We start from the raw sequence: 27,272 nt of genomic DNA on the forward strand, positions 1-27,272 counted from the left end.
ACTTTATTATTATTATTATTATTATTATTATTATTATTATTATTATTATTATTATTATTATTATTATTATTATTATTATTATGAATCTGACTAAGGTGAAGAAGACTTCACAAATATATGTGAAATCTTTCATGTGCTCCCAAAACTACACAAAGAGCAACATTTGAACAAGCTTTGTATGTTTAGAGTGAAGAGAAGAACAGGAAAAATCTTCAGATATCTGAAGGAAAGAAATACAACTCTGGATGGAACAATATTGTTTTCTGTTCTTCTACAGGGCAGACATTTTTTTTAAAGAAGGTACAGATCTGGACTAATTCCTCTGCAAAAGCAAATTCTTGTTAAAGATGAAAAACTTTGTTCACTCAGATTTTCTAAACAGCAACGAAAGTCTAGGGAATTACAAATATGTAATTATTTTATCCCAATGAAGAATCAGAAAGGAACCACAAATCTCTTTGTGTGTTAGTGTAATGCAATCTTGTCATTAGTATTGGCCAACAGCCAATCAGCTAAACAGCCTTCCAGAAAACATTGGCATTTAATGCAACTGATTGTAAGCCTTCTTTTAAATGAAAGAAGACAAGCTATATCATCTTAAAACAAATTAACATGAATCAATCTGACAGCAATATTCCTTGGTATATCTCCACTTAAGTTGGAAGTTGATCTTAACTCCAGATTTTGAGGCTATTTCAAATCAGACCCATGTATTTTTCATCTAACCAAGCAAATACAACTTATGGCCTTCAAAGCCTTGGCACTGCTCTTCAAGCTGTTCCATAATTTATGATGAACTTTATGTTTTAATGTGACAGAAGAGGAAAACTATTGAATACATGAGGGAGCAATCTTACTAACTGTGTAATTGAAATGTGACTTTTATTCTTGACCCATCTAATTCTTGGTCCTGGACCCATCCATTAGCTGGACTGGGTCTCCCTACATGCTAGTTAAAGACCAGTTGGGGTCTTCAAACCAAGAAAGGTTGTATTCAAGTTATTTATGGAATGTTAAAGCAAGCCTCATTTCTTCCTCTTTTACATTGCTATGTCAGAAGGAATAACTTTAAAAGAATTCATAATCTGAGGAGGCTGCTCATAAATCTATTTGTGCCAGTACAAGGTTCTGCTCTTGACATTTGAAAATATATTTCCACAGTACTTCATGTAATTAGGATGTAGATGCTTGCAAAGAGGTAACAACAGCAGATTTCTTCCCATGAGAGTGTATATTAGCAAAGGTCCATGAGACTCTTGATATTTCCTGTTCATTTGAATAGCCAGGGCAGATTCAATTCTGAAACCTAAATTAACAACTGCCTCCTCTATGACATACTTCGCTAAATTCAAAGTACCTAACCACTGGAGGGCATTTGCTCTGGCATGATGTCATGCCCTCCCTGTCCTTTGAAGGGTGATACAGGAAGATTACCTAACTCACGGATGTCAAACTCGATTGTGTCACGTGATGTATCGTGACGAATCATGATGTTTTTTGCCTTTGCAGAGCGAAGGTGGGCGTGGCCTATGCTTGACTCATCTGGCCTGAGGGCCGCTAGTTTGACACCTCTGGCCTAACTGGAGAGACAATGCCTTTGTGACTCTGGACACACAGAAACAACAGAGCATGTGCTTCATCAGTTGCCTGTATTAGACATTTGTACTAGCCTCATTATTGCATTTCTGTTTTTTTACTTTTCTACCTGTGCTCTACTGGCACTGGGCTGCAAATAAACAAGGTCTAATAGCTATATAAATATGCTATTAAAGGTGGCTGAATAATTGAACTGTCAGGAAAATCTAAAAGGCAAAATTTGACACTGATGATGATGACAGACCTTTAGCAATAGCATTAGCACCTAGACTTATATACTGCTCCATAGTGCTTAACAGGCCTCTGTAAGTGGTTTACAGAGTCAGCATATTGCCCCCAGCAATCTGGGTCCTCATTTTACCAACCTTGGAAGGATGGAAGGCTGAGTCAACCTTGGCTGGTCAAGATCAAATTGCTGGCAGTGGGCAGAGTCAGCCTGTAATACTGCATTCTAACCACTACGCCACATTTATTCATGCTATCATGTCACCCCTCACCATTCTCTTCATTAAACTACACATACCCAATTCCAGCAACCGTTCCCTATATGTTTTAGCCTCCAGTCCCCCAATCATCTTTGTTGCTCTTCTCTGTACCCTTTCTAGAGTCTCAACATCTTTTTTTACATCGTGGTGACCAAAACTGGATGCAGTATTCCAGGTGTGGCCTTACCAAGGCATTGTAAAGTGGTATTAGTACTTCATGTGATCTTGATTCTATCCCTCTGTTAATGTAGCCTAGCACTGTGTTGGCTTTTTTGGCAGCTGCAGTGATTGTTTACTAGGACTCCAAGATCCCTCTCACAGTTACTACTATTAAGTTGTGCTACATCTTGACACGTCACATGACATTGCAAGTAAACAACCAGTCTTTTTCTACTGTCTGTTCCATGTATGATGCCAATGAAAACTAATTAAATCCAAGGCTGGCCACTTTAAAAAATGGTGAGAGATTCATTACAGGCAATTTGAAATTAGTCAAATTAATTATAATCTTCTGGTTCATGGAAGAGAGAAATTCTGTTTTCCTGCTTGGACCAGTTGTAGTTCTCTCAGTCAGACTAGTACCTTCCAGCTATATTAGAACCACAACGTTCAGAAATTCTAGCCAGCAAATTCAGATGACACCCCATCAGACAAATCAGACCTGAGCTAGGAAATATATATGATAGAAGAGAATATTTATAGCTCAAGGTGGAACTATAGGGGCCTTCGTGCTCTCTGAGATTGGTGGTTTTCTTGCAGATATTTCATTATGAAACTAGGTAAATATCATTAGTGCTATGATGTTACCTACTTTGTTGCAGAAAAGTCTGCAAGAAAATCACCAAGCTCAGAGAGCACCAAGGACCCCACAAATATATAAGAACCATTTAAGTTAAGCCCACCTTCAAGTTGATGACTGATGAACTACAGCTAAAATAAATTGAAATATTGAAATATTTAGAAGGGTTTTAGATTTAAAAGAAATTTAAATCTAATTTACTGGAAAGAAAAACAGTAATTAAACTAAGAGAAGACTTCACATTATGCACTACCAGAAAATGGAAATGCTGGCATACTCTTGATTGCTTAAATTTATATGGGAGCTTCATTCCTGAATGCATTGTCAGAAGTTATTCTTCCCATTTCTTCAAGTATTACAATATGCAATAAACTGATAATGCAGTGCAAACTTCCCTAAGGAGGGAAATGTAAAACAATAGCAAAATGAAAGCTGAAATAATGTGAAGTTTTAACTTGGGGTATTTTCATGGATATAAAAAGAGAGATTTAAAGGGATTTTTCTATCATCCATTCATCCCATATAAATGTGTACTTGAATCCTGAAGCATGGAATTGACTTGAGTACATCAGATAAGTACACCTAGTCCCACACACAATTCTGTTTAGAAGTTTCCAAAAATACAATTATTCTCATTTTCCCATAGGGCCTTGCTTCTGATTTCAAAAGGTGAATCGAATTAGATCTCCTCTTAAAGTGTACTTTGTTCCATGATATTGTCATGTTAACAATTCTAATAGAAAACTCACTATACAATAAAAAAATAGTGTAATTAATTTTATATGTTCTTTCTAATACTCTTTCAGAAAGGTTGTTACAAAACAGATCATTGACTTGAAATGTGTGAACTACATCAGTGCCCCCCTACCTTTTGGGCACCAAGGACCGGTTCTGTGGAGAGAGGTTTTTCCACAGACCAGAGTGACCATGGTTTCATGTGCTGCCTGCATCCCTTGGATGGGGCTTCGCTTGTTTGTGCAGCCCAGTTTCTGGCAGGCCGTGGACTGGTGTGGGTTCATGGACTGGGGGTTGGGGAATCCTGTACTATAGATCAGTGTTTCTCCACCTTGGCAACTTTAAGATGACTGGACTTCAAATCCCAGAATTCCTCAACCAGCATGGCTGACTGGGGAATTCTGGGAGTTGATCCAGACATCTTAAAGTTGCCAGGGTTGAGAAACACTGGACTATATTATTTTGTAAAGATGAATATAAACTCTTCTATGTGTTGATCTTTATTTCTAGCGACTTCATGACATGCTCATTTAGTTTTCTTCACAAACAATACACAAATAGTTTGTCATCCTACATGTGCATGTGCACACACACACACACACACACACACACACACACACACACAGAGAGAGAGAGAGAGAGAGAGAGAGAGAGAGAGAGAGAGAGAGAGAGAGAGAGAGAGATTTTCCCACTTGACCTTTGAACCCTGGATTTCTAGATGTTCTCCCATCCGAGTAATATTCAGATCTTTTAACAATTTTGGGGGTCTGTAAATGTCAGCTACAGGTCAGCTTGGCAAGAATCTTGGAAGAGACTCTCCTATAATTAAAATTGAGATATATGTCTGATTAGAGCTGGGTTCAGTGAACAGTTCAAAGCTTTTCTTGATACTCTTTGGATATAGAGATGTCAGCATTTTTTTTTAAAAAAAGGAACAGAAACAAATTAACAGCTCACCTCTTATTACAGAGTTGGTTTAAATACAGTAAAGTAGTGCTCCAACATGGGGAAAAGATATGATGTCTGAGTGATCCACTGGTATGATTTTTTTTTATCACAGACTAAGAATTTACACCCCCTGAATTTAGTAATCAGATTTAGTTAGCTTTCTTGCTGTCATATTTTATTAGGATTTATTTGCTCTGTGTCTCATTTCTCCTTGGAAGTCATTCTGCTTTTCGATCACTCCATGCAACAAAGAGGGTGCTAAATGGCAAAAGACAACAGTCAAAAACACAAGAGCCCTACTTCATTTCCCTCCTATAAAATAAAAATGAGGGGGGGGGGGAATCAGAAATGTGATCATTGTGTTTTCTCATCCAACTATCACACCATTTGGAGACATGTCACATTATGCGTGTAGCCCCCTAATCATAGTCTTGTTTAGAATTTACAGTAAACTTTCTGAACGAGGACGATAATTTGTGGAAGGGACAAAAGGATCTCAGCCATGGATGTCCATAGTGTATGGTAGAAACTGGGCATGATGGTGTGATCAGAACTTTTCTTGTGTGTATTGTGTGTCGCAAGACTAGAGGAGGAAGATGGGATGGTTGGACAAGATAGAAAACATGTGGCTGCTTTTCAGCTCAAACCCACGTGACACAAGTGAGCTCATACACGTCTCTTGTAACTTCTAATTCTCTTTTTTATTTCAGCCAAAATAAACATTTAAGTGCAATGGAGGATGAAAATTCTAATATTTTTACAGATGATGAGACATCACAACTACCCCGGTTGTCAGCTTGGATCACTGCTCTCAATTATAATTTTATGATCTTTTTTTCCAAATTATTTGCAAGTTCATTCAGAAAATAATGAGAAGCAATAGATATAGAAAAATCAGGCTAGCACAATTTGCTCAGAATAATCTCCCAGGTGTTTTCCTAATAATCCAGCAACTAGAACTGCACACACTGTAAAAATAATGATCTCCATTCGGACCATCAATCCCTTTGCTAAGCAATGCAGTCATTAAGTGAGATATCACATGACCACAATGGACTTATGACCTCTTTTGTGCCGTGGTTGTTAAATGAGTCACCCATGGCCATTAAGTAAGGCATAACATGATCACAAGTTAGTAATTTTACTTTTTTATTGATTATTTAAATTTTTTAATAAGAATTTTATATATATATATATATATTAAAAAAATGCTGGCTATGAAATGCGCAAAAGATGATCACATGACCAATCTCAAACACACAATGGTGGGGATGCTATGACAGTCATAATTGTAAGGACCTGTCCTTTTTCATCACTATTGTAACTGTAAATGTTCTCTCAATTGAGACTACTTGCATCAGAATTAACCTAAGGAAGTTTTATTGCTTGGGCAAAAGGCAACTGAAAAAAAATTACGGTATATTGATGCATTCAGTGAAAAATTCAGTGAAAAGCAGAGAAGACTATTCTGCTCCATTTTTTCAGGTTTAAAAAAGACTGAATCCTCTAAGATAATTTGTCACAACTTCAGAGAACTTCACTATTACTAACTTCTGTAGTCATCTGTTACTAATAGAAGAGGTGCTACTCAATCAATTTCATACAAGAACTGTATTACTTCTGATATTTCTCCTGTCATTGCTAGCTAAGTTCATTCTGAGCAGAAATGTTTTCACTTTTCTTCCCCCAAAGAGTGAAAAGAACTGATTAACCTGACTGATGTTTTAGCTATTAGTGCCTGCCCCACAATTATGGGACAAATTAGAAAAGCCACAACATTGTGACCTGTGAAAAGCAAGGGCTTTCCCAAACTGCAAGCCAAATAAAAACAAGGATTATGAATCTCTTAATATCACACAATATTTATTAATTTTTGATTATATAAGAAAGGCCTGTATAAATGAGGGAATTGCTCTCAGAGTTTTGAATGTTAATAGGGTTATGGAGATAAGTAATAACTTGTCATGGAATGTGTAAGAAAGTGTGTGACTGTAGGTAGAGCAGCAGAGAACATAATTTTAAATGTGTGAGTTGGATCCCAAAAGTATTTTCCTACCTGAAAAGATATCACCTTAGGATAGGTCTGTGAAGCTTCTAATTTACAAAGCTAATGTATTCACCATCTAATTATGGGGGGCCAGACTGGAACAAATCAACTTTATTTAGTTATACATGTGAGACTTGGTGGGTCATAATTTGTGGTGGTCTGTAGAAGAGCATTGTGTGAAAAAGGGGAATGTTAAAAACCCAATGATTTATTTTGCCAGAGAAACTTCTTGCTCAGGGGGAAACATGGAAACCACTGGGAAATCTAAAGGACCCTCAGTGTGAACTCCAGGCATGGCTTTGGAAGAGTAATGGTCACATGGTTTTCATCATCATCACTCCAAATGCGTTCTGAGAACAGTAGGATTTTGCCCCACTTGTTCTGCTTTCATTTCAGCCAAGCTTTTCGAGCTACACTAATAAATAATTTAACTGTGGTTCGAAGGATGTTTAAAATTATTTTATTTTAAATTCTTGGGCATCTTGAGCCTCCTGTTGACAAAGTGGCAGAGTACGTATTGTCTACTCAGTTGTTAAGTGAAATAGTCTCTAAGTGAAACTGTTACTGTGCTTATGACCTCACTTCAACATTCCTTTGTTTTGCAGAAACTGGGAAGGTTATAAATGTGAGGATTGCTTGTAAAGTGACTTTTTCATCACTGTTCAATTACAAAGGTTTGCTAATCAAGGCAGTCATGAAATGAGGACTTTTAAGGACTTCTGTAAGATGCTTTAAAGAAATTTGTATGATGGGAAGGCATCTAGTTGAAAATGCTGGTTTTTTTTGTTTGTTTATAGTGTCAGAATGGTTACTTAACTTTCTCACCACCCATCAATTAATGATTATAGGAAAGGTTAGGCATCTACAGATACCTGAATAATTCCAAATCACTGAGAGTCCAACCTTTGTTCTACTTCTGTATGTGCATCTTGGGAACACTGCAAAAAGTACAGCTTTCTTTCTTTAACATCAGAGAAGAACTATTTTTTTATTTTTTTTACTGTAACTACCATAAAGCTTTTGTACAGGCTAAGAATTAAGTATCCCAACCTAGAATGCCAATGGCTTAAGCATGTGGTTTGAATGGAAGATTCCTGAAAAACTTATGACCTCTTAAAGAGTGTCAGACTTAGAGATAGAAGCTTGGAGTGAACGTATTACAGTTTGACCCGAATCAGAGGAGGCTAAGATGAATTAAGTCCCATTTTCCCTGCTGGGAAAATTAACTCACTTTTCTAATTATCTCTCTTCCTTTGACCCCTCAATTTTCAGTTTACTCTTTTTATTTAAAGTAATAAATAATTTACCGTATTTTCCAGCGTATAAGACGACCCCCCCAACTTTTGAGGTGATTTTCATGGGTTAACAAGTCATCTTATATGCCGGAAAATACGGTAGCTTGGTTAGTCAACATTTAAATTAATGATCCAATGGAATTTGGGGGTGCATTGGGGGGCTCTCAAAGCAGGGCAAAGCCAGCTGGACGACCTTGGGCCAGTCACTCTCTCTCAGCTCAATTGACCTCACAGAGTTGTTGCCATGGGGGAAACAGGAGGAGGAGGAAGGTGTGTTGGGTATGTTTGCCACCTTGGGTTATTTGTAAAAATAATAAAGGCAGGACAGAGATAGACAGACAGACAGATGTCTAAGATTTTGTGTAACTGTTCTCCAATTAGAAGAAGGTGTTCTGTATAAGGATCTCACTTTTTCCCTCATTTTCCCTTTCTACAAGAGTAAAAGTGCATTGAGGATACTGACATGTGAACTGTATGGTTGCTTGGGAAACATTTTTATAACACCATTTATCACACTTTCAAACACATTTCTATAAAAATGGAAATAAGTGGGTGACAAAAAGAAACAAAACACATCGTCTTGATATTGAGTGAATTCGATCGAAACAGAGGTTAGAAGACATGCAAGGAAGTTTACAGACTGTATTTCCAGAGTGTGTTAGTTATCATGGACCAAATTCAGTCAGGATGCAACACACTAAAAGTTGGTCCCAAGGAAAGAAAAACAAAACACCCTCCTTTCTTTCTTTCTTTAAAAAAAAACACCACTGTTATTTAAAGAACTTAACAACATTCTTTCTTTAAAAAAAAATAAAATATGTAACAACAAGCAAGAAGACAAAACACATCAAAAATGGGAATAAAAAAACACATCTTCAAAAGAAGACAAGAAGAAAAAAAGGGACAAAAAAGTTTTTCAAAGAGGGTCCTTGTCATGCAAATCAGTTTGGCGGGGGAAAAACAAAAATATACCTCCATCTTCTGCACCTTCGTTAGCACCTAAATCATCTGTCTGTTTCTTTGTTAGGGGACCTAGGATTGAGAATGGATAAAATGGAAGAAAAAGACAATTCAAGAATATACAAGATTGAAGAAAAAAAAATCAATATTAAACTTCCAAAGATGTTTCAAGAAAAACTCTCCAGGAGGGAGATGAATAATTATCTTGAAAATGTGTTTTCCAGTGAAATATCTATCGACGTGTATATTGAGATGCTTCTTAATCAACTTCTATGTAAAAAGTAAAAAGTCCAGAAATTATATTAAAATTGGACATGAATATTTTTAATTGAAAAAAATTAAAAGACCCCATTATGTACAAAATAACAGCCAAGGAATGTTTTCATCTGCTTAATGGACAAATTTATTTATGAGCACTGAAACATATAAATTTCAGGGAACAACCATTTAGCTTTTGGTCTGCATTATAGAGATTCCAAACTGAAAAAGCAAGATAAAGTTTTTTTTGTTTTTTTTAAAAAAGGAATTTGTTTTAAAAGAAACGTTCTAATACATTCAAATTGAATTTCATAAATCCAGCCACAGTAATTAACAATTTCCAATGCTAAGTAAGGACTTGATTTTTTTTCATCCTGGTGTATATAATTTAAATGCAGTTTGGAAAATAAAAATCCCTTTGAACTTTAGAATACCTGCTGATATTCTTGTTAAAAAACGAGAGATACCAAAATAGAGTTTAAAAACCAAACCCTGGAAGGGTTTCTTTCACAATATTCATTACTGTCTTAGCAGGTCAAGGCATTGCAAACTGATTCATAAGAATAAAGGAATTAAGACTTAAAAGCATTTGGTGTCAGGAGACAAAAATACCATTTACCAGTGCAAGATTAATCACACTTTGCAAATGAAAATGGCTACCGTTTTCCTCAAGCGTTCTGTGTACTGTGGTTTTCTTTCTAATTGCTCCAGAAGGAAAGTCAAAGGCCATGAAAGACATTATTTTGATATACCACATCATTTTATAATTTGAAAGCACACACCAAAACAATTGAAGTTCAGCATCACATTTCTTTTACTCTTTCTTCATGCTAACACAGTAGTTCTGCCACTTGCATGCATCGCAGGGGGACGCTTCTCCCTGATGATATACAGTAGAATCATTCAGTTTAAAAAAAAAGCAGCCAAGCACCAAGTTAAAAAGAAAAGGATACAAATCTCATGCATAAAATGACAACTGAAAGAAGCTAAGGACAAACGAAAAATCAGAAGGGAGAGATGAAGAGTCACCAGAACATGGATAGTCAAGAGGCGCACAGCAGTCCAAAGAAACATTGAAACATTTATGCATCAAATATTCTGTTTTCATCATTTTTTTTCACATGACTGCAAAGAAGTAAACCGATTAGAAATTGGCAGTGTAAAAAAAAACCACACATGGAAAATCAGAAAGTACTGTCAGTGGAAAAGCAGACAGAAATATGTAGCACTTGTAGGATTTTCTCCTCAAAAATGTTAAACTAAAATTCTTTGCACATTTCAAACAACATCATGCTAACTAGGAACAAATGGACAATGCTGTAGGACAGGGGTCTGCAACCTTGACAACTTTAAGACTTGTGGACTTGAGACTTGCTAGATGAAGAATTCGGGGACCTGAAGTCCACAAGTCTTAAAGGTGTCAAGGTTGCAGACCCTTGCTGTAGGACAATGCCAAGGTTCTCATTGTGTCAATAATAATAATAATAATAATAATAATAATAATAATAATAATAATAATAATAATAATAATAATAATAATAATAATAATAAGAAGAAGAAGAAGAAGAAGAAGAAGAAGAAGAAGAACAACAACAACAACAACAACAACAACAACAACAATAACAATAACAACTGTAGGGAAAAGAATTCAGACCCGGGTCGATAGAGATGCTCTGAACCAGCCAGGCAGCCTCGTCTCTCTCCAAAAAGCCCTGAGCAACTGCCCGCTGAACTTTTATTCACCTCCTTTTTCTGAATACCAAATACAACATTACATAAACCCCATCAATCTCAAAAAATTAGGATACATAGTGATAATTGGATACGTAGTGAGAACTACTCAGGTGCCTATGAGATCATTACAAAAACAAGATACTAAAAGATATATGTGAAAGCTCTATCATAGCGTTTCCCAAACCTCCCACATGCCATCCTGTGCGAACCAGGACAGTGTGCTCATCACTGTAATTCACGTAGAGGCCAATAAGAAACGTTTGGGAAAGCTGAAGGATGGGAGGCCAAAAACTGGTCGTTCCCACAAACAACTGCTGCTGCTGCTGCTGCTGCTACAACTGAAGCACAGAAATGCAAAACTAAACATAGAAGTGCATTTTTAAATGGAAACTGTTCTGACCCAACACACCAGTGGAGACACCAGATAAATTGTGGTATAAGGGAGGTATTGAGTTTTATACATTTGAACTCAGGCAGAAATTAGGTGTCCAGTTCAGCCCTTCTACCCTATTGAGCCTCCGTGCTATCAGCCCCCTCTACCACAAAGATCCTGCAGGAGAAGGGCAGTGTGGACAACCATGGGATCTGGCAGGGTGAGCTCTGTGAACCATAAACCCAAAGCTTTCGCTGTGTCCCTGCACAACAGATACAGTGCCCTTTCTGACCTTAATAAGGACATTACGGAGACAGGTAAAGGTATCTGTGATAATAACTCAAATAAGCAGGGGATCGTGGTCCAAGATGAAAAACTTGTTTTCGACAGGGAGAAGTGTGAACCCGGCATTACACACCAGTCATGCAAGAACAGAAAGGCATCCAAAAAGAGAAGCCACCTTCTGGTTGGTGATTCAATTATAAGGGATGTAAATTTAGGAAAGGACACAGAGGTTTTGAAAGAGGTCAGGTGTCTTCCAGGTGCTACTGCCAGTAGGGACAAGAAGCGTATTTCCAAAATAATCAAGAATGCCAGCAAGGACTGTGATGTGGAGGCTATTGTACATCTTGGCACTAATGATCTGTCCCAAAAAGATGTACTCTCTGGGCAGAATGATTTCCAGAGCTTGGGGCAGGAACTTAGCAGAATAGGCTGTAGGCTTACTTTTTCAGAGGTTTTACCAGTGTATAAGGAGCAAAATGGAAAAGGCCAGCGTATAGCAGAATTTAATATGTGGCTAAAGGAGTGGTGTAAAGGAGAAGGCTTTGGTTATATTAGTCACGATGTCTGTAGCTGGTCCAATGAAAAAATGTATAAAAGAGATGATCTGCATCCATCCAAGAAAGGGACTGAGTTACTTGGCAATAAAATCACAGCTTTTTTGAAGGAACATTTAAACTAAATAATGGGGATAGTGAGTTAATTGATACAGTACATCACTGTCCCCGGCAATATAAGAAAATAGGGGAAGCCAGGCACCACACAAGTTATGCAGCAAGTAAACACAGCGTCAGTCATAAAGGACTCAATTGTCTATACACTAATGCACAGAGTATGAACAGTAAGCAGGGTGAACTAGAAATTCAGGTAAATGAGGGCAGATATGATATCGTTGCCATTACGGAAACATGGTGGGATGAAACCTACAAATGGAACACACAGCTAGAGGGATTTAAACTATTTAAAAGAAACAGACTAAACACAAGAGGAGGAGGAGTTGCTCTCTATATAAGAAATAACTTTATCTCTACAGAAATAGAGCACAACAATGACGAAAATTGTAAACCTGAAAGCATTTGGGTCAATATAAAAGGGGGAAAAAATGACATTGCCATAGGTGTATACTATAGGCCGCCCAACCAAGCAGAGGAAATAGATGAACTTTTTGCTAGTCAGCTAACTAAGGTATGTAAGAAGCACATCACAATAGTAATGGGGGACTTTAATTACCCTGATATCAACTGGGAGACAAACTCTGCACCAAGTGGAAGATCAAACAGATTCCTGTCAAACCTAGCAGACAACTTTATCTCCCAAAAAGTAGAGAAGGGAACTAGGGGATTAGCCATATTGGATTTAATTCTCACTAACAGAGATGAAATGATAGAAGGTGTTGAAGCCACAGGAACCTTGGGGGGAAGTGATCGTGCAATATTGGAATTCAACATTCTGGAGGCACAAGCAATAGAACACAGCCAAACTAGAGTCTTGGACTTTAAAAGAGCTAATTTCAATAAACTTAGAGAGACCATGGGAAGAATTCCATGGATGAGAATCCTAAAGGGGAAAACAACTCAAGAAGCTTGGGAAATTTTGAAAAGTGAGATAATAAAGGCCCAGTCTAGTACAATACCAACAAAGAAGAAAAATAACAGCTCTCAAAAGAAACCAGCATGGCTGCATAAAGAACTCTCTGATAAATTGAAATATAAAAAGGACAAGTATAAGAATTGGAAAGAGGGGCACATAACTAAGTCAGAATATCTGCAAATAGCCCGTGCCTGCAAAGAAGAAGTGAGGAAAGCTAAGGCTCAAAATGAACTAAGGCTTGCGACCAAAGTCAAAAATAACAAAAAAAGCTTCTTTCAACATATAAAAAACAAGAAAAAAGTTAAGGAAATGATTGGTCCATTAGTGGGGGAAAGTGGCAAGAAGGTGACAAGCAATAGGGAGAAAGCAGAACTATTTAATTCGTTTTTTGCATCTGTCTTTACACAAAGGGAAAAAACAGTCCAACCTACCCAAACCAGTGCCATAAAAAACAGAATAGAAACGCAAGTTAAGATAGGCAAGAAAATGGTAAGTGAGCACCTGTCCAGCCTAGACGAGTTCAAATCACCAGGACCAGATGGATTACACCCCAAGGTTCTCAAGGAACTGGCAGACGTGATCTCAGAACCACTGAACTATATTTTTCAAAGATCCTGGAGCACTGGGGAACTACCAGAGGACTGGAAGAGAGCTGATGTAGTTCCCATCTTCAAAAAAGGGAAAAAATAGATCCAGGAAACTACAGACCTATCAGCCTGACCTCAATACCTGGGAAGATTCTGGAAAAGATAATCAAACAACAAATCAGCGAACACCTTGATGCAAACAAAGTCATCACTAAAAGTCAACATGGGTTTGTCAAAAACAGATCATGCCAGACAAATCTTATTACATTCTTTGACCAAGTGACAAAATTAGTGGACCAGAGGAACACTGTAGATATAATTTACTTGGACTTCAGTAAGGCATTTGATAAAGTAGATCACAACCTGCTACTTGATAAGATAGAAAAATGTAGGTTAGATAGCATTACCACCAGATGGATTCGTAGCTGGCTGACAGGCCGTACTCAGCGTGTGGTCCTCAATGGAACCGCATCTACATGGAAGGAAGTGTGTAGTGGGGTGCCCCAGGGCTTTGTTCTGGGCCCAGTGCTCTTCAATATCTTCATTAATGATTTGGATGAGGGGATAGATGGGGAACTCATCAAATTTGCAGATGACACCAAGCTGGCAGGAATAGCCAATACTCCAGAAGATAGGCTTAAGATACAGAAGGATCTGGACAGACTCGAACACTGGGCACTATCTAACAAAATGAAATTCAATGGTGAAAAAAGTAAGGTTCTACATTTAGGCAGGAAAAATCAAATGCATAGGTATAGTATAGGTGGTACCTTGCTCAATAGTAGTAACTGTGAGAAGGATCTCGGAGTCTTAGTAGACAATCACTTCAATATGAGCCAGCAGTGTGCTGCAGCTGCCAAAAAAGCCAACACAGTGCTAGGCTGCATTAACAGAGGGATAGAATCAAGATCAAGTGAAGTACTAATACCACTTTACAATGCTTTGGTAAGGCCACACCTGGAATACTGCATCCAGTTTTGGTCAACACAATGTAAAAAGGATGTCGAGACTCTAGAAAGAGTACAGAGAAGAGCAACCAAGATGATTAGGGGGCTGGAGGCTAAAACATATAGGGAACGGTTGCTGGAATTGGGTATGTGTAGTTTAATGAAGAGAAGGGTGAGGGGTGACATGATAGCAGTGTTCCAATATCTCAGGGGCTACCAAAAAGAAGAGGGAGTCAAGCTATTCTCCAAAGCACCTGAAAGCAGGACAAGAAGCAACGGATGGAAACTAGTCAAGGAGAGAAGCAACCTAGAACTAAGGAGAAACTTCCTGACAGTTAGAACAATTAACCAGTGGAACAACCTGCCTCCAGAGGTGGTGAATGCTCCAACACTGGAGGTTTTTAAGAAGAGACTGGACAGCCATTTGCCTGAAATGGTATAGGGTTTCCTGCCTGAGCAGGGGGTTGGACTAGATGACCTCCAAGGTCCCTTCCAACTTTACATTATTATTATTATTATTATTATTATTATTATTATTATTATTATTATTATTATTATTATTATTATAAAAATGTGATTCTCCTTCTAAATGGAAACTAATTTTTAACTGGTGCATAACTGACAAGAACCCAGGGAATGAATTTCCCCCTTTTATTGCATTGTCATGTTAAGAAAGGCTGTACTGTACTGGTTGAATTCACATCTACTTCACAGCTGTTAAAGGCATCAAACGGCATTCTGAAAGGCAGATTCAGGCTGTTGATCTTCGACTATTATACCCATTTCCCTTCTTTCTGTGCCCTTCAGCCCAACTCATCTCAAACTAATAATAAAACAAGTAGAGAACATTCCGTCTAGAAGGATGGAGAAAAATGGCTTTTTTTGATCAGATTAGTGATACTTTAATTGCAAATGACAGAAAATATCTTTAGATCAATACATATGTCTCAGTGTAATGCCTGAATCTGGACTAATGGTCAGAATCAATCAGAATGGAGCTGGAAAGGACCTTGGAGGTCATCTAGTCCAACCCCCTGCTCATGCAGGAGACCCTCTACCATTTGAGACAGATGGCTGTCCGGTCTCTTCTTAAAAACCTCCAGTGATGAAACACTTACAACTTATGAAGTCAAGCTGTCCCACTGGTTAATTGTCCTCACTTTTAGGTGATTAGTTGGTTAGTATTTACTCTTCTTGGAAAAAGCAGGATAGTACAAGACAGAATAATATCTCTCTTGTTTCATTTTTGGTTTTTAACCTCCAAACGTGCAGAGCAGACATGTCAAACTCGCAATGTCACGTGATGCAGTGCAACGTATTGGACAGTTTTGCCATTGCTGGCAATGGGGTGGGCGTGGCTTCCACGTGACACATCCGGCCTGTGGGCCGGCAGTTTGACACACCTGATGTGTAGAGATTGGAAAGAGGAAGAAGAAGGAAAGATTATTTCCCCTCCATCCTATGTTTCCAGTGTTGCTGTGGACACCACTCAGTTTGTTGTTGATGTTTGTCCCACCAAAATTGAAAGGAATGCCATCAATTACAAAGTTCTGATCCCAAAGGATAGTGAGGGCATCCTTAAGCTTGTTATTATTTGCCACACGATGATTTACTTTGATCGTGATTAATAATAAGCTGCATTTAAGCAAGCACAGCCAATGAAGTGTAACCAAAGAAGGTTTAGGGTTGGGGATTTTTATCAATGCCCTGAGACCTGAATGCAGGGATTAATGCTGGCATATCCATATGCATACTATGTGTTTATCCACTGATGTAATTCACACACTGTAGTAATCCAGCCTGTTAGGAACTGGGCCATGCAAGCATTATCTTGACAAGTTTCAACATCATAAAGAGAGCCACGGTTTACTTGACTCAATTTGTGGTTTTTTAAGGACAAATAAATGTTGGCTGCATACAATACAATTGTCTAAAAGAGCGGTCCCCAACCTTCCTGGCACCAAGGACCAGGTTATTTTTGGGGGAAAAAACTTCTACGGACCAAGCATGGGAGAAATGGTTTTGCCCACAACCTAGATTCTGCGCATGCACAGATCAAGTTTCATTCGCTCGCCACTTGTGTGGCCCAGTTCCTAACAGGCTATGGACAAATATTTATTTTTATTTTATTTTATTTTAATTCTATTTATATCCCGCCCTTCTCCGAAGACTCACACACTTTCACACACACCTCAGCGGCATTATTACAAAGTCAGCTTAATTGCCCCCAACAATCTGGGTCCTCATTTTACCTACCTCGGAAGGATGGAAGGCTGAGTCAACCTTGAGCCTGGTGGGATGCGAACTTGGTTGCGGCCCAGGGGTTGGAGATCCCTGGTCTAAAATACAATTGCTTATTTAACAGCTTACGCTGTTACGATTTGGTTTTAGCTTAATGCAACCACTGAGGTTTGTCGAGTCTGTATTCTCATTTAGCATAATATCAAGCCATAATTAAACTCAATCATCTCAAAAAAACAATATGTACACCGAGACACTGAATTATAACTACCTAACTACCCAACAAATGTCGCCAGTGTCATGACTTGTGCTGGTGGTGTTTTCACTATGAGACTATTTATCTCATAGTCTGCTCACTATATGAACTAAACCATTTGTAAAACAAAGTCCCTTGATTTCTATGACGTTGATCAAGTTGCAAAGCCATCTTACATCTGACTCCTGCCACAACTATCTCATGATACTTATTAGTACTAATGGGAAAATGGACCACAGGTCAGTGACCCAGGAGTGCAACGCAAGGAGCAAAAGGAATTATGGCATCTCATAGAAACAATTAATGGCTGGGTTGTAGAAACAAGAAAACTGCTGTATGTGAAACAGGGGAAGCTCCATGTGAACTCTGTATCCATTTAATATAAATCTGCTTCTTGGTCTTATTTTCTACTAAAAATATAACTCAGCCTTTCATTCTGCTCCTCAGAGACACGCCAGGTTTAAAGTAGTCAGCTGTAAAGAGGAAAATACATCATATTGTATCTTTTCAGAATGAGATAATGTGCCTGCAGGAAGACATGTGAATGTCTAAGGCATGTGATCAAGGCACTGACATAACAATATGATTGGTGCTTAATTATTGTGGAGCATGTAATTCTTCTCCAGTTAATGAGACAGCAAAGCAGATAACATTTATTCACTTAAAGCGATTAAAGCATAACCATAGGGGTAAAAGCATTAAAAGACCATAAACTCTGATTGGTACACCAGATACAGGCAGGGGCAAGAGCTGTTTTAATCATTCTGCTTACATTTCCAACAGTTCCTGTGCCTCATATAAAAAGGAAGTTAAAATTTACAATAAATCTGATCCACAAACCTAACTGGAAACCAAGAAATTCGGTCAAAAGCATTTTTGGGTTCATTTCTGCAAGATGCCTTGAATGCTTATTACAAGCTGTGGTGGGGACCACTCGTCAAATAAGGAGAGAAAAGTAATATTCCAACGGTGCCAAATTAGAACAATAAGAGCAATAAAAAAACTAGAGCGTTTCAAGCAACTTTTCACTGGCCGAACAAACACAGGGAATCTTTGACTTACCACAGTTTGTTTAGTGACCGTTCGAAGTTACACCAGCACTGAAAAAAAAGTGACTTATGTCCATTTTTATTTTATTTATTTTATTTTTATTTTAATTCCATTTATATCCCGCCCTTCTCCGAAGACTCAGGGCGGCTTACAAGCTTAGCAGTAGCCTTCATTCTATGTATATGCCTGCTTATTAGGACTTTCACACACACCCCAAGCGGCATTATTACAAAGTCAGCTTAATTGCCCCCAACAATCTGGGTCCTCATTTTACCTACCTGGGAAGGATGGAAGGCTGAGTCAACCTTGAGCCTGGTGGGATTCGAACCTGCACTAATTGCAGGCAGCTGGTGTTACTTAAGGAGGCATTAGCCCACTGCTCCACCAAGGCTCCACCAAGGATGAGAAGTGAAATGTCTTCAAGGAAAAAACAAGAAAGTCCAATTGTCTTTTGAAAAAGCACCTTTGGGACATCTAAACAAACTATTTAATTGCAGCTTTACTGACTCCATATCTTTCTATATTTTTTTCACACTTATGACCACTGCAGCATCCCCATGGTCACGTGATCAAAATTCAGAGGCTTGGGAGCTGACTCATATTTATCACGGTTGCAGTGTTGCAGGTCGTGTGACAAGCAAAGTCAATGGGGAAGACAGATTCACTTGTGTTACTAACTTAACAGTATTTCACTGTTGCAAAGGTAGAGTGGAACGGATATTGCTAAAGAAATTTCAAAAGCCATTGAGGAAGAGGTATAAGGACCGAATCTGCTTTCCTTGGGGCAAAACTCACTTAACAACTGTCTCACTTAGCAACAGAAATTTTGGCTTCAATTGTGGTCTTAAAACAAGGATTACCAGGATTAAAAAAAACAAAAAACTAAACTGCCATATGTTTCTCTGATACAAAGTACAGGTATGTAAATCTCATCCAAGGACCTCATATTTTTATTCATTAAATTGCAAGATTTATCATACAAGCTTGTAATTTTTTAAAAAAAGTTTTCTAGTAAATGACTAGTACATTTTAGTATGACCAATTGATTGGAAGCTGTGAATAGCATTAATATGTGCCAGATATGATTTCCAGTTTCCTGGATAGTTCCTCAGGCCATCCCCAAGGAAAGCAGATTTGGTTCTTATACCTCTTCCTCAATGGCTTTTGAAATTTCTTTAGCAATATCCATGACACTCTACCCTTGCAGGGTAAGCAATGAGAGTAAGACAAAAAAGAAGTAGGAAGCAAAAGAAATTGATGGTAGGAGGTAAGGAGAAACACAATATCTATGGAGATTCTCAGTCATCCAGGACACGGTTGTCCCAAAGGTGCTTTTTTAAAAGGCAACTGGACTTTCTTGTTTTTTTTTTCCTTGAAGAGTTTTGCTTCTCATTTAAGAAGCTTTTTCAGTTCTGACTGAATTTTGGAGAAAGGAAGGATTTGTATTCCTTGCAGTCATCTGGTCGTTAACACTCTCTCATGAGAGTACTAGGGAGAGCACTAGACAGAGTACTAATGACCAGATGACTGTAAGGAATATAAATCCTTCCTTTCCCCACCATTCTATCAGAACTGAAGAAGCTTCTTGGATGAGAAGTGAAATGTCTTCAAGGAAAAAACAAGAAAGTCCAATTGTCTTTTGAAAAAGCACCTTTGGGACATCTAAAGAAACTATTTAATTGCAGCTTTACTGACTCCATATCTTTCTACATTTTTAAACTGCCCTTGACCATACCACAGACATGTTAAACACAAGGCCCGGGGGCCGGATCTAGCCCGTGAAGTGGTTTCATGTGGCCCGTGAAGCCATCCTGGAAACAGTGAGGGAACGGCCCCAACTGCCTTGGCCCTGGCCCAGAGGCCCTCCTTCTGCCAGAGACCCTCAGATCTGTCCCACTCCTGCCCAGGACCCCATAGGCACCCTTGATGCAAATGATGTAGAGCTGGCCATGCCCACCCAGTAGGCCATACGTACTCTAGCCACACCCACCCAGTAGGCCACGCCTACTCAGGCCACACCCACCCGGCCCCTTGAGGGCAACCGCAATGCTGATGCGGCCCTCAATGAAATTGAGTTTGACACTCCTGCCATACCACTTCCATACACGATGCGTATATTGCCTTCTGTTCTTCTCAGCTCTCATTTCATTTAACTACGGTGGAGAGCTTCATACCGCATCAAACTTACTTTAGTTACTATTTCTGCTGATGGTCTTAAGTTTCACTTTTGTATTACAAAATAATCAGAAACATACGTTCATTTGCATGCATTTTACTCATTTTAATAAACATGGATACCTCACAATAGATGTCATATTAACCACTACCTTTCATCAGCACCATTTAAACATTTATTTATCCATTTCCCCACTTTAGTTAATAGTGTACCCAAGTACAAAAAGTTACTCTAATTCACCATTTATATACAACCTGCAAGCAATGTACTCTTATTTTCCTTGTCAAACACAAATACTTTGGTGTTTGGTACATTAATTTTCAAATCCATATTGCTTGCTGCTTTGTACATCTGATTAACATTTGCTTTGGGTTTTTCAAGTTCTTGGCCAACAACATGGCTATGCATACACAAAGATACATATACATTATTGTCCTCAACCACACAGCTCAAACATCATCGCAAGCATTCTTCCCACACTCATCTATAAATACATCACATAACTCATCAAACATTGGGCATCAAATATCCTTCCTTTATTCTTTGTTCAAAGCTGAACAGTTCAGTGAGCATTATTGTAACATGCACTTTGCTTCCATCATACACTGATTTTATTGACATTCGGCAATTGATCTTCCCTTACCTATTTGTAGAAAACATTTCAGAATCATAAGCTATTCATTTTATCATGCATTTTAAGTCAACAAATGCACCATACATTTTATTTTAAATTCCATTTATATCCCACCCTTCTCCGAAGACTCAGGGCGGCTTACAAGCTTAGCAGTAGCCTTCATTCTATGTATTTTCTCATACATTTTAAGTCAACAAATGCACAATACATTTTCTTTCTTGCATTGTACACTTTTCAGTGACTTGCTGAGGAAAGAGAAAAAATCCATACTGCATACTCTCTCATCTGCATGAAGCTGAACTAAACTTCCCAAATGTAATTCACTGTCTTTGTTGGTTTAAGTGCATGTTGAAGTATTCCATGCCATGCCATGCCAAATTCCATTCCATTCCATTCCACACTTCCTGTACCTTTTCATTCAGAATGCTGTCAAACAGCTACCCAGGCATACTGAATAAACCAATTCCCTGCAGTTTTTCCCTTGGCCAAAGGGAATAAAAATAAAAATAGGTTTCCTTCAATCATCAGTTCTCACAGTCATGTTTAAAAACTCTGTGAAGATAATCCACAGATGGAACACTACTGTAGCCACTGCCTTTTATACCAGCTAGAGATGTTGAGTTATTTCTAGCAATTAATTATGTCAAAATGTTTTTTAAAGCTATGTCATTTTAGTTTAGTTTAGTGTTAGTTTATTCTGTATTTTTTTATCTATAAAATGAAATTACATGTTTTTGTGTTTTGCTTAATATTTTAATTTAAGACGTTTTTACAATATCACATCCTACACTGAACCCATAACATATTTCATACCATACCATAATATTTTTCTATATTTACTTTTCTACCTGCAGCCTTACTATACTCAACATTACAGTGATTATGACTTTATTTTCTTCATTTTTTTCTTGGCTTACAGTATATCATTTAAATATATGTTTCAATTTTACCACACATTAGAATCTTTCCCATACAAACCAGTAAAATATGTTTTCCTGCATTCCTCTGTTTCACTTTCTACTTTTTCCTTTTGTCTTTGACCTACAAAAATATTGTACATTTTTTTTATTTTTCAGTTCAGTAAGATGTCTTTCTTAGATCTGTGGAATGTAAAAGGGCAACTTTGATGTTCTTCTCAGACAGATACCTATTAAATTGGGTGGTTGAAAATATCAAGTTTCCTTTTGAAAAGAATAGGAAATTCCATTCCATCCACAAGAGAAAAAGCTGCAATAAGAGATGGGTCTATTAAGTATATATATATATTAGTGGAAATAAAAACATCTCTTAGGGTTTAGCCATTTTGAATTAACATGAATATTCATGACTATTGAGGTGTTTTGAACAAGTATTTACTTTGGCTTGGATTATATGATTGTGGTCAGGCAAAATGGTTTAGGCCCTTTATTAAGCTACCATGTTGTTCCACCTAAATTAAATTCTTATGCATAGAAATTATAAGATGATTATAAAATGAAGGTTAACTTGGCAGATACATAGCAGTCTTTAAGCCCTTCACAACATGAAAATATATTCTTTCAATTCCATATCAAACAAGTTTCAATTGTAAGGGGACGACAGAGTATGAGAGAGCCTGTGGCCTAGGGGTTAAAACAACTGCTTAAGATGCAGTCGGCCCAGGTTTGACTCTCAGAAGGGCATGGCTGACTGATGAGAACAAATACTGTAAGTTTGAAATGATCATATCGGTCTCCCTTTATTCTTTGTTAGCAAGCCAAAAAAAATCACACACACACACACACACACGAATTTAATGTATGTTCTATTGTTATGTATGGTCATGGTTTATTTGGAAAAGTTATCTCATTTATTCAAGTTCATATTTAAATTAATGGGGTCCATCTTTAAAAAAAACAACCCACCAAAAACAGGTCCAGTATGAGTTTGAAGAGAGAGAAAAAGGATTGTTATCAGGCAAAACAATCTATTGCCAAATGAAAGCTTCCAAGAAATCGGAAAATTGAAAAATATCTCGTATCCCACCCTGCACCAGCTAGGTATATTATATACAGTATGTGTATGTTTATGTATATAACATATACAACCCCCTACACACAAAAATATAATTTCTCACTTCTATAATGATGACTCAAAAACAATTGAGGGAAAAAAATTAATCCAGTTTGATAAAATATACCTTTTTCAAATAATACATAATATCAAGCTATTAGTTGTGTTGTGTGTTTATCCTTTAACTCTTAAAAAAAAGATGCCACTCAGTCTATCTGGACATGAAAAGCCATGGGTCCAGATGGCCAGCCTTCTGAGTGATAGATTGAGGGGGTATGTGTGTCCTTAATAGTAGGAGAAATGTAAAATGATGCTTATTCAACAAGGTTTTCTCAAATGTGAGGTTTTCATTATTGATTTTGAAGACTGGTTCAATGTCTGCTGATTTGTGTCCCATTTCCTTCTTAAAAGTAGACGCTAACCTATCAGCAGTGATTGCAAGATTTTATTTGATTATCCATCTGGCTTCATAAAAGTTGGCATGGGCACCAGATAGATAATCTGGATATACGTTCAGAAAACTTGAAACACATAGTACGGATTATATATAGAAATGCCCTTTGATATGTGCTGTGGGAATTTTTGAACAAAGTCTTGGCCAACTCAGTAGGATTTTGGAAACAAATCACAGAAACGGCCTTAGGACTTTACCCTTTAGCAGGGTAATTCTCTGAAAGCAAAGCACAACAGGGGTGAATTTTGTTTCCGGAGAGAACCTTCCAAAACAAAAATCATTTTAAAAATTCCCAAATGCATCTCTAGGAAAGAACCAAATGGACAGTTGTGTTCAAAGATTTGCTCACTGCTTCATTGTAATTCTTCCACCTGCTTCCTTCCCAGCATGAGACCTAGAGCAGAGTTATGTTTAATGGTTCAGAAAGTATTCCAGGAGCCATAGTCTTCATCTTTTCCCTATTTTGTTCATTAATTGGATTAATATGTGGATTCTAAATCCTTCAGACAGGATTATTACAAATAATTCTTCTGACACAATATTTCAGGGAACTCAAGATTCTATCTTTCCTTTTAGTTTTATCTTTGGAACTACTTCTAGCTTTTTGTTGTAAGCAATCAAGTTTTTTTTTTTAAAAATAGGGATTATTAGATTGCTATTGTGGGATCCCTCTGATAACAAGGCATGATTTAGCTCTGTTGCTTTTTCTAAATACAGTATACGGTTGCAAGTTGTTCAAAATTATAATCTATGCATAAAATAGACATATAACGCCTATCTGGAAACTGCAGGTAAATTCTTGTTTGGAAGTTATGGATTATCAGATGTATTAACACTCAACTTATTGCTAATCAAGTTTTTAAATTACTTGAATTACTACAACATCAAGTTTAATTTTGTATGACTGCAGAATGTCAGTATATTAAAACATCTTTTGGTTACACAATTTATTCCATTACAGCATCTATGCCTCCCAAAGTACTGTCAACATTTCCATCTGTTTTGATTATACAGTATGTATACGATTATGATTATATGTAAGGCAGCAGTATTCTTTATAAACAATTAAAGAACACCGTAAAGTGGTTATTAGATAGTTACAAGAACTCTGAATAATGAGTTAAAACATTCCATATTAACAAATTAATGGTTACAGTTTTAAAGACCATTAAACATATTTCATTTGATGTAAGATTAAATTAATTCAACCCAAGATTTTTTTTCTTTATGTTTTTGGACACTCCAGAGAATGTCTTAAAAAGCGTTAGCTGATTACATTGGAAATGTAAAGTGGGTTAGGAGATACTTATTTAAATGGCATAGGTTTATCCCACAATTGCCCTGTTTTGGATTGATGTCTCCTCTTGACATTATGTCTATCTCACATTCAGGATCTCTTGTTATCCTTATATCCTTCACTAATTATTTTAATCTTTCATCAGAAACAGTCACTTTTAAATACATACATTAATTTGCCATGTGTACTCATGGACAGATATGTTTAAACAACTTGACTGATTTTTTTAAAAAAATCCAATGCATATAAACTTTTTTTTTAATTCTTTGGTCTCTCACTTTCTCTTTCATCTCTTTCTCACCTATCCTTTCAAGTAACTTAACGAAGCAACTTTTTTTACTTGGACTGCATTTATTGCAATATTATACATTTCTTCTCAAAACTCTTTGCTGGTTCTTTTGTTATCATTACTATGAATTGTAAGATGCAACTATTACCAACCCATGAATTCTTAGTTTCATGTACCACCATAATAATATTAGTATCACAACTTTATACCTTTGGCATATATTTTGCTTTTTCATTAAACTAAGATTTTCTATATGTATTCATCAATTCCATTTCATAATACAGGGGTCCCAACCTCTGGGTCGTGGCCCACTATTGGTCTGTGGTCTCTTGGCCACCGGGCCACGGGAATAGCTGGTCAGTGCTTGCTAGTGGCCCTGTTTGCACATGCATGTGTGTGCTAGCAGCTCCGTTTGTACATGTGCACATGCACTAGTGGCCCTGATTGTATGTGTTCATGCATAAATTTGTCTGCACATCCCTTTCTCTCCAGACCACCAATCTGGAAGGGTTGGGGACCTCTGCCACAATACATAAAACCACATTCAATCAGATGTGTTTAGACCCTTTTCTCTTAATTTCATAGTTATATGACTTTCTTTCTTTCTTTTTCTTCCTTCCTTCCTTTCTTTCTTTCTTTCTTTCTTTCTTTCTTTCTTTCTTTCTTTCTTTCTTTCTTTCTTTCTTTCTCTTTCTTCTCTCTCTCTCTCTCTCTCTCTCTCTCTCTCTCTCTCTCTCTCTCTCTCTCTCTCTTCTTTCCTTCCTTCCTTCCTTCCTTGTCACTTCACTAATTAACTTCTGTTTTTTACATTACAAAGCACAATCTTTCATATGCCATGGTCAACATCAAATAACTCCATGAAGTTTAAACTTCACTGCGCATTATGACTGTGCTGAAATGAAACTATAACTTAATGCTTTTTAGAAAGAATAGATTAGACTAGATTACCAGCCTTAGTTGTATCCATGATCCATGAAATAGTTCCTCATAATAATAAAGACTAGTAAAGAAACATGTAAGTGTTCATGTCACAAGTATAACCAAAGCCTAATTTTATCCCAAATGTGCTGCTTCTATTCTACCTGACAAGCAACATTTTATAGTGCACATCTATCCAACAAGAAGACATGTGCAGTGCATTACTACATTTAGAATACACGGAAGTTCTACAATGCTAAATTTCTTTAGACTTTTTCAATGAAGGTGACAATAAGTGAAGTCAATGCATAGAAATAAAATTTTAAATACAGTTAAGAAGAAATGGAAAAATAGAAGGTTCTTTCCACAAAAGGAAATTGGCATTCATGAAGAAATAATGACAAAATATTTTCATGCAATTGCAAAGTAAACAATATTGAAATGCTCATGAAGTTACCAAAAACTGAGTTCAAATGAAGCTGTTTCATTTGAGTCTTCGGAGAAGGGCGGGATATAAATGGAATTAAAATAAATAATTAAAATTTAAATAAATAAATAAATTAAATTTCATTCTGCCCCTCTATTGTAAAAATCTCTCTCTCTCTCTCTCTCTCTCTCTCTCTCTCTCTCTCTCTCTCTCTCTGTGTGTGTGTGTGTGTGTGTGTGTGTGTGTGTGTGCACGCACTACTTCTGATATTTCAAACCATATCATATTCTATGGGGGCCTTGGTGCTCTCCAAACTTGGTTGTTTTCTTGTAGATGTTTCATTACCGAACTACCATAGGTTACATCATCAGTGCCAGAAGGGAATGGGATTTTCTGTTTTATTTATATGCAAGTGGCTTCCCTGACAGTGTTGGTGGAAATGTTCATAGCGGTTCCTTGATTACACTGCAGTTAACAATTAGTTTGTTTATCTGAGTTGGTAGTTTCTTGATCAGGCTATCCTATTCATTTACACATAGATGTTATCTTGTGCACATTAAATATACAGTGTGTGACAAGATCAACTATACAATGTGAATTTGGCAAGCTTATTTAAAAGAAACACACAAACACCTATTCCATGCTACTAAAAAGCTAATTTATAAGTCTTAAGGGCAACTCTGTTAATTTTCCTTTTCCTAATGTCTTGCTTTATTACTGAGCTGGGATGTACCTAACCTAATGCAGGTGGCAGCTCTGCAGAGAGAGTTAAATTTGCACATGAATTTAGCTCTCTAAGTTACTACTTTTTCCTCCCACTTGCCTGAGAATTCCAACCCATAATCAGAGCTAATTAAACTAAT

The 27,272-nt window shown here is 37.2% G+C and overlaps 1 protein-coding gene across 5 annotated transcripts in view; it reads right to left on the reverse strand.

Moving 5' to 3' along the window:
* Positions 1 to 27,272, reverse strand: part of NLGN1 (neuroligin 1) — a gene marked incomplete at both ends in the record, with an annotated part of 512,046 nt that overhangs the window by 319,557 nt on the left and 165,217 nt on the right. For 3 of the 5 annotated variants that reach the window (XM_081329057.1, XM_081329056.1, XM_081329055.1), the window contains one exon: positions 8,878 to 8,937. The exons of the other annotated variants lie outside the window; for them this stretch is intronic. In XM_081329057.1, coding sequence (XP_081185183.1) covers positions 8,878 to 8,937 — 60 coding nt within the window. The remainder of the gene's footprint in view (positions 1 to 8,877; positions 8,938 to 27,272) is intronic. 5 annotated transcript variants of the gene reach the window in all.

This window comes from Vipera berus (genome assembly GCF_964194415.1).
Source record: "Vipera berus genome assembly, chromosome: 5".
NCBI classification, from domain to species: Eukaryota; Metazoa; Chordata; class Lepidosauria; order Squamata; family Viperidae; genus Vipera; species Vipera berus.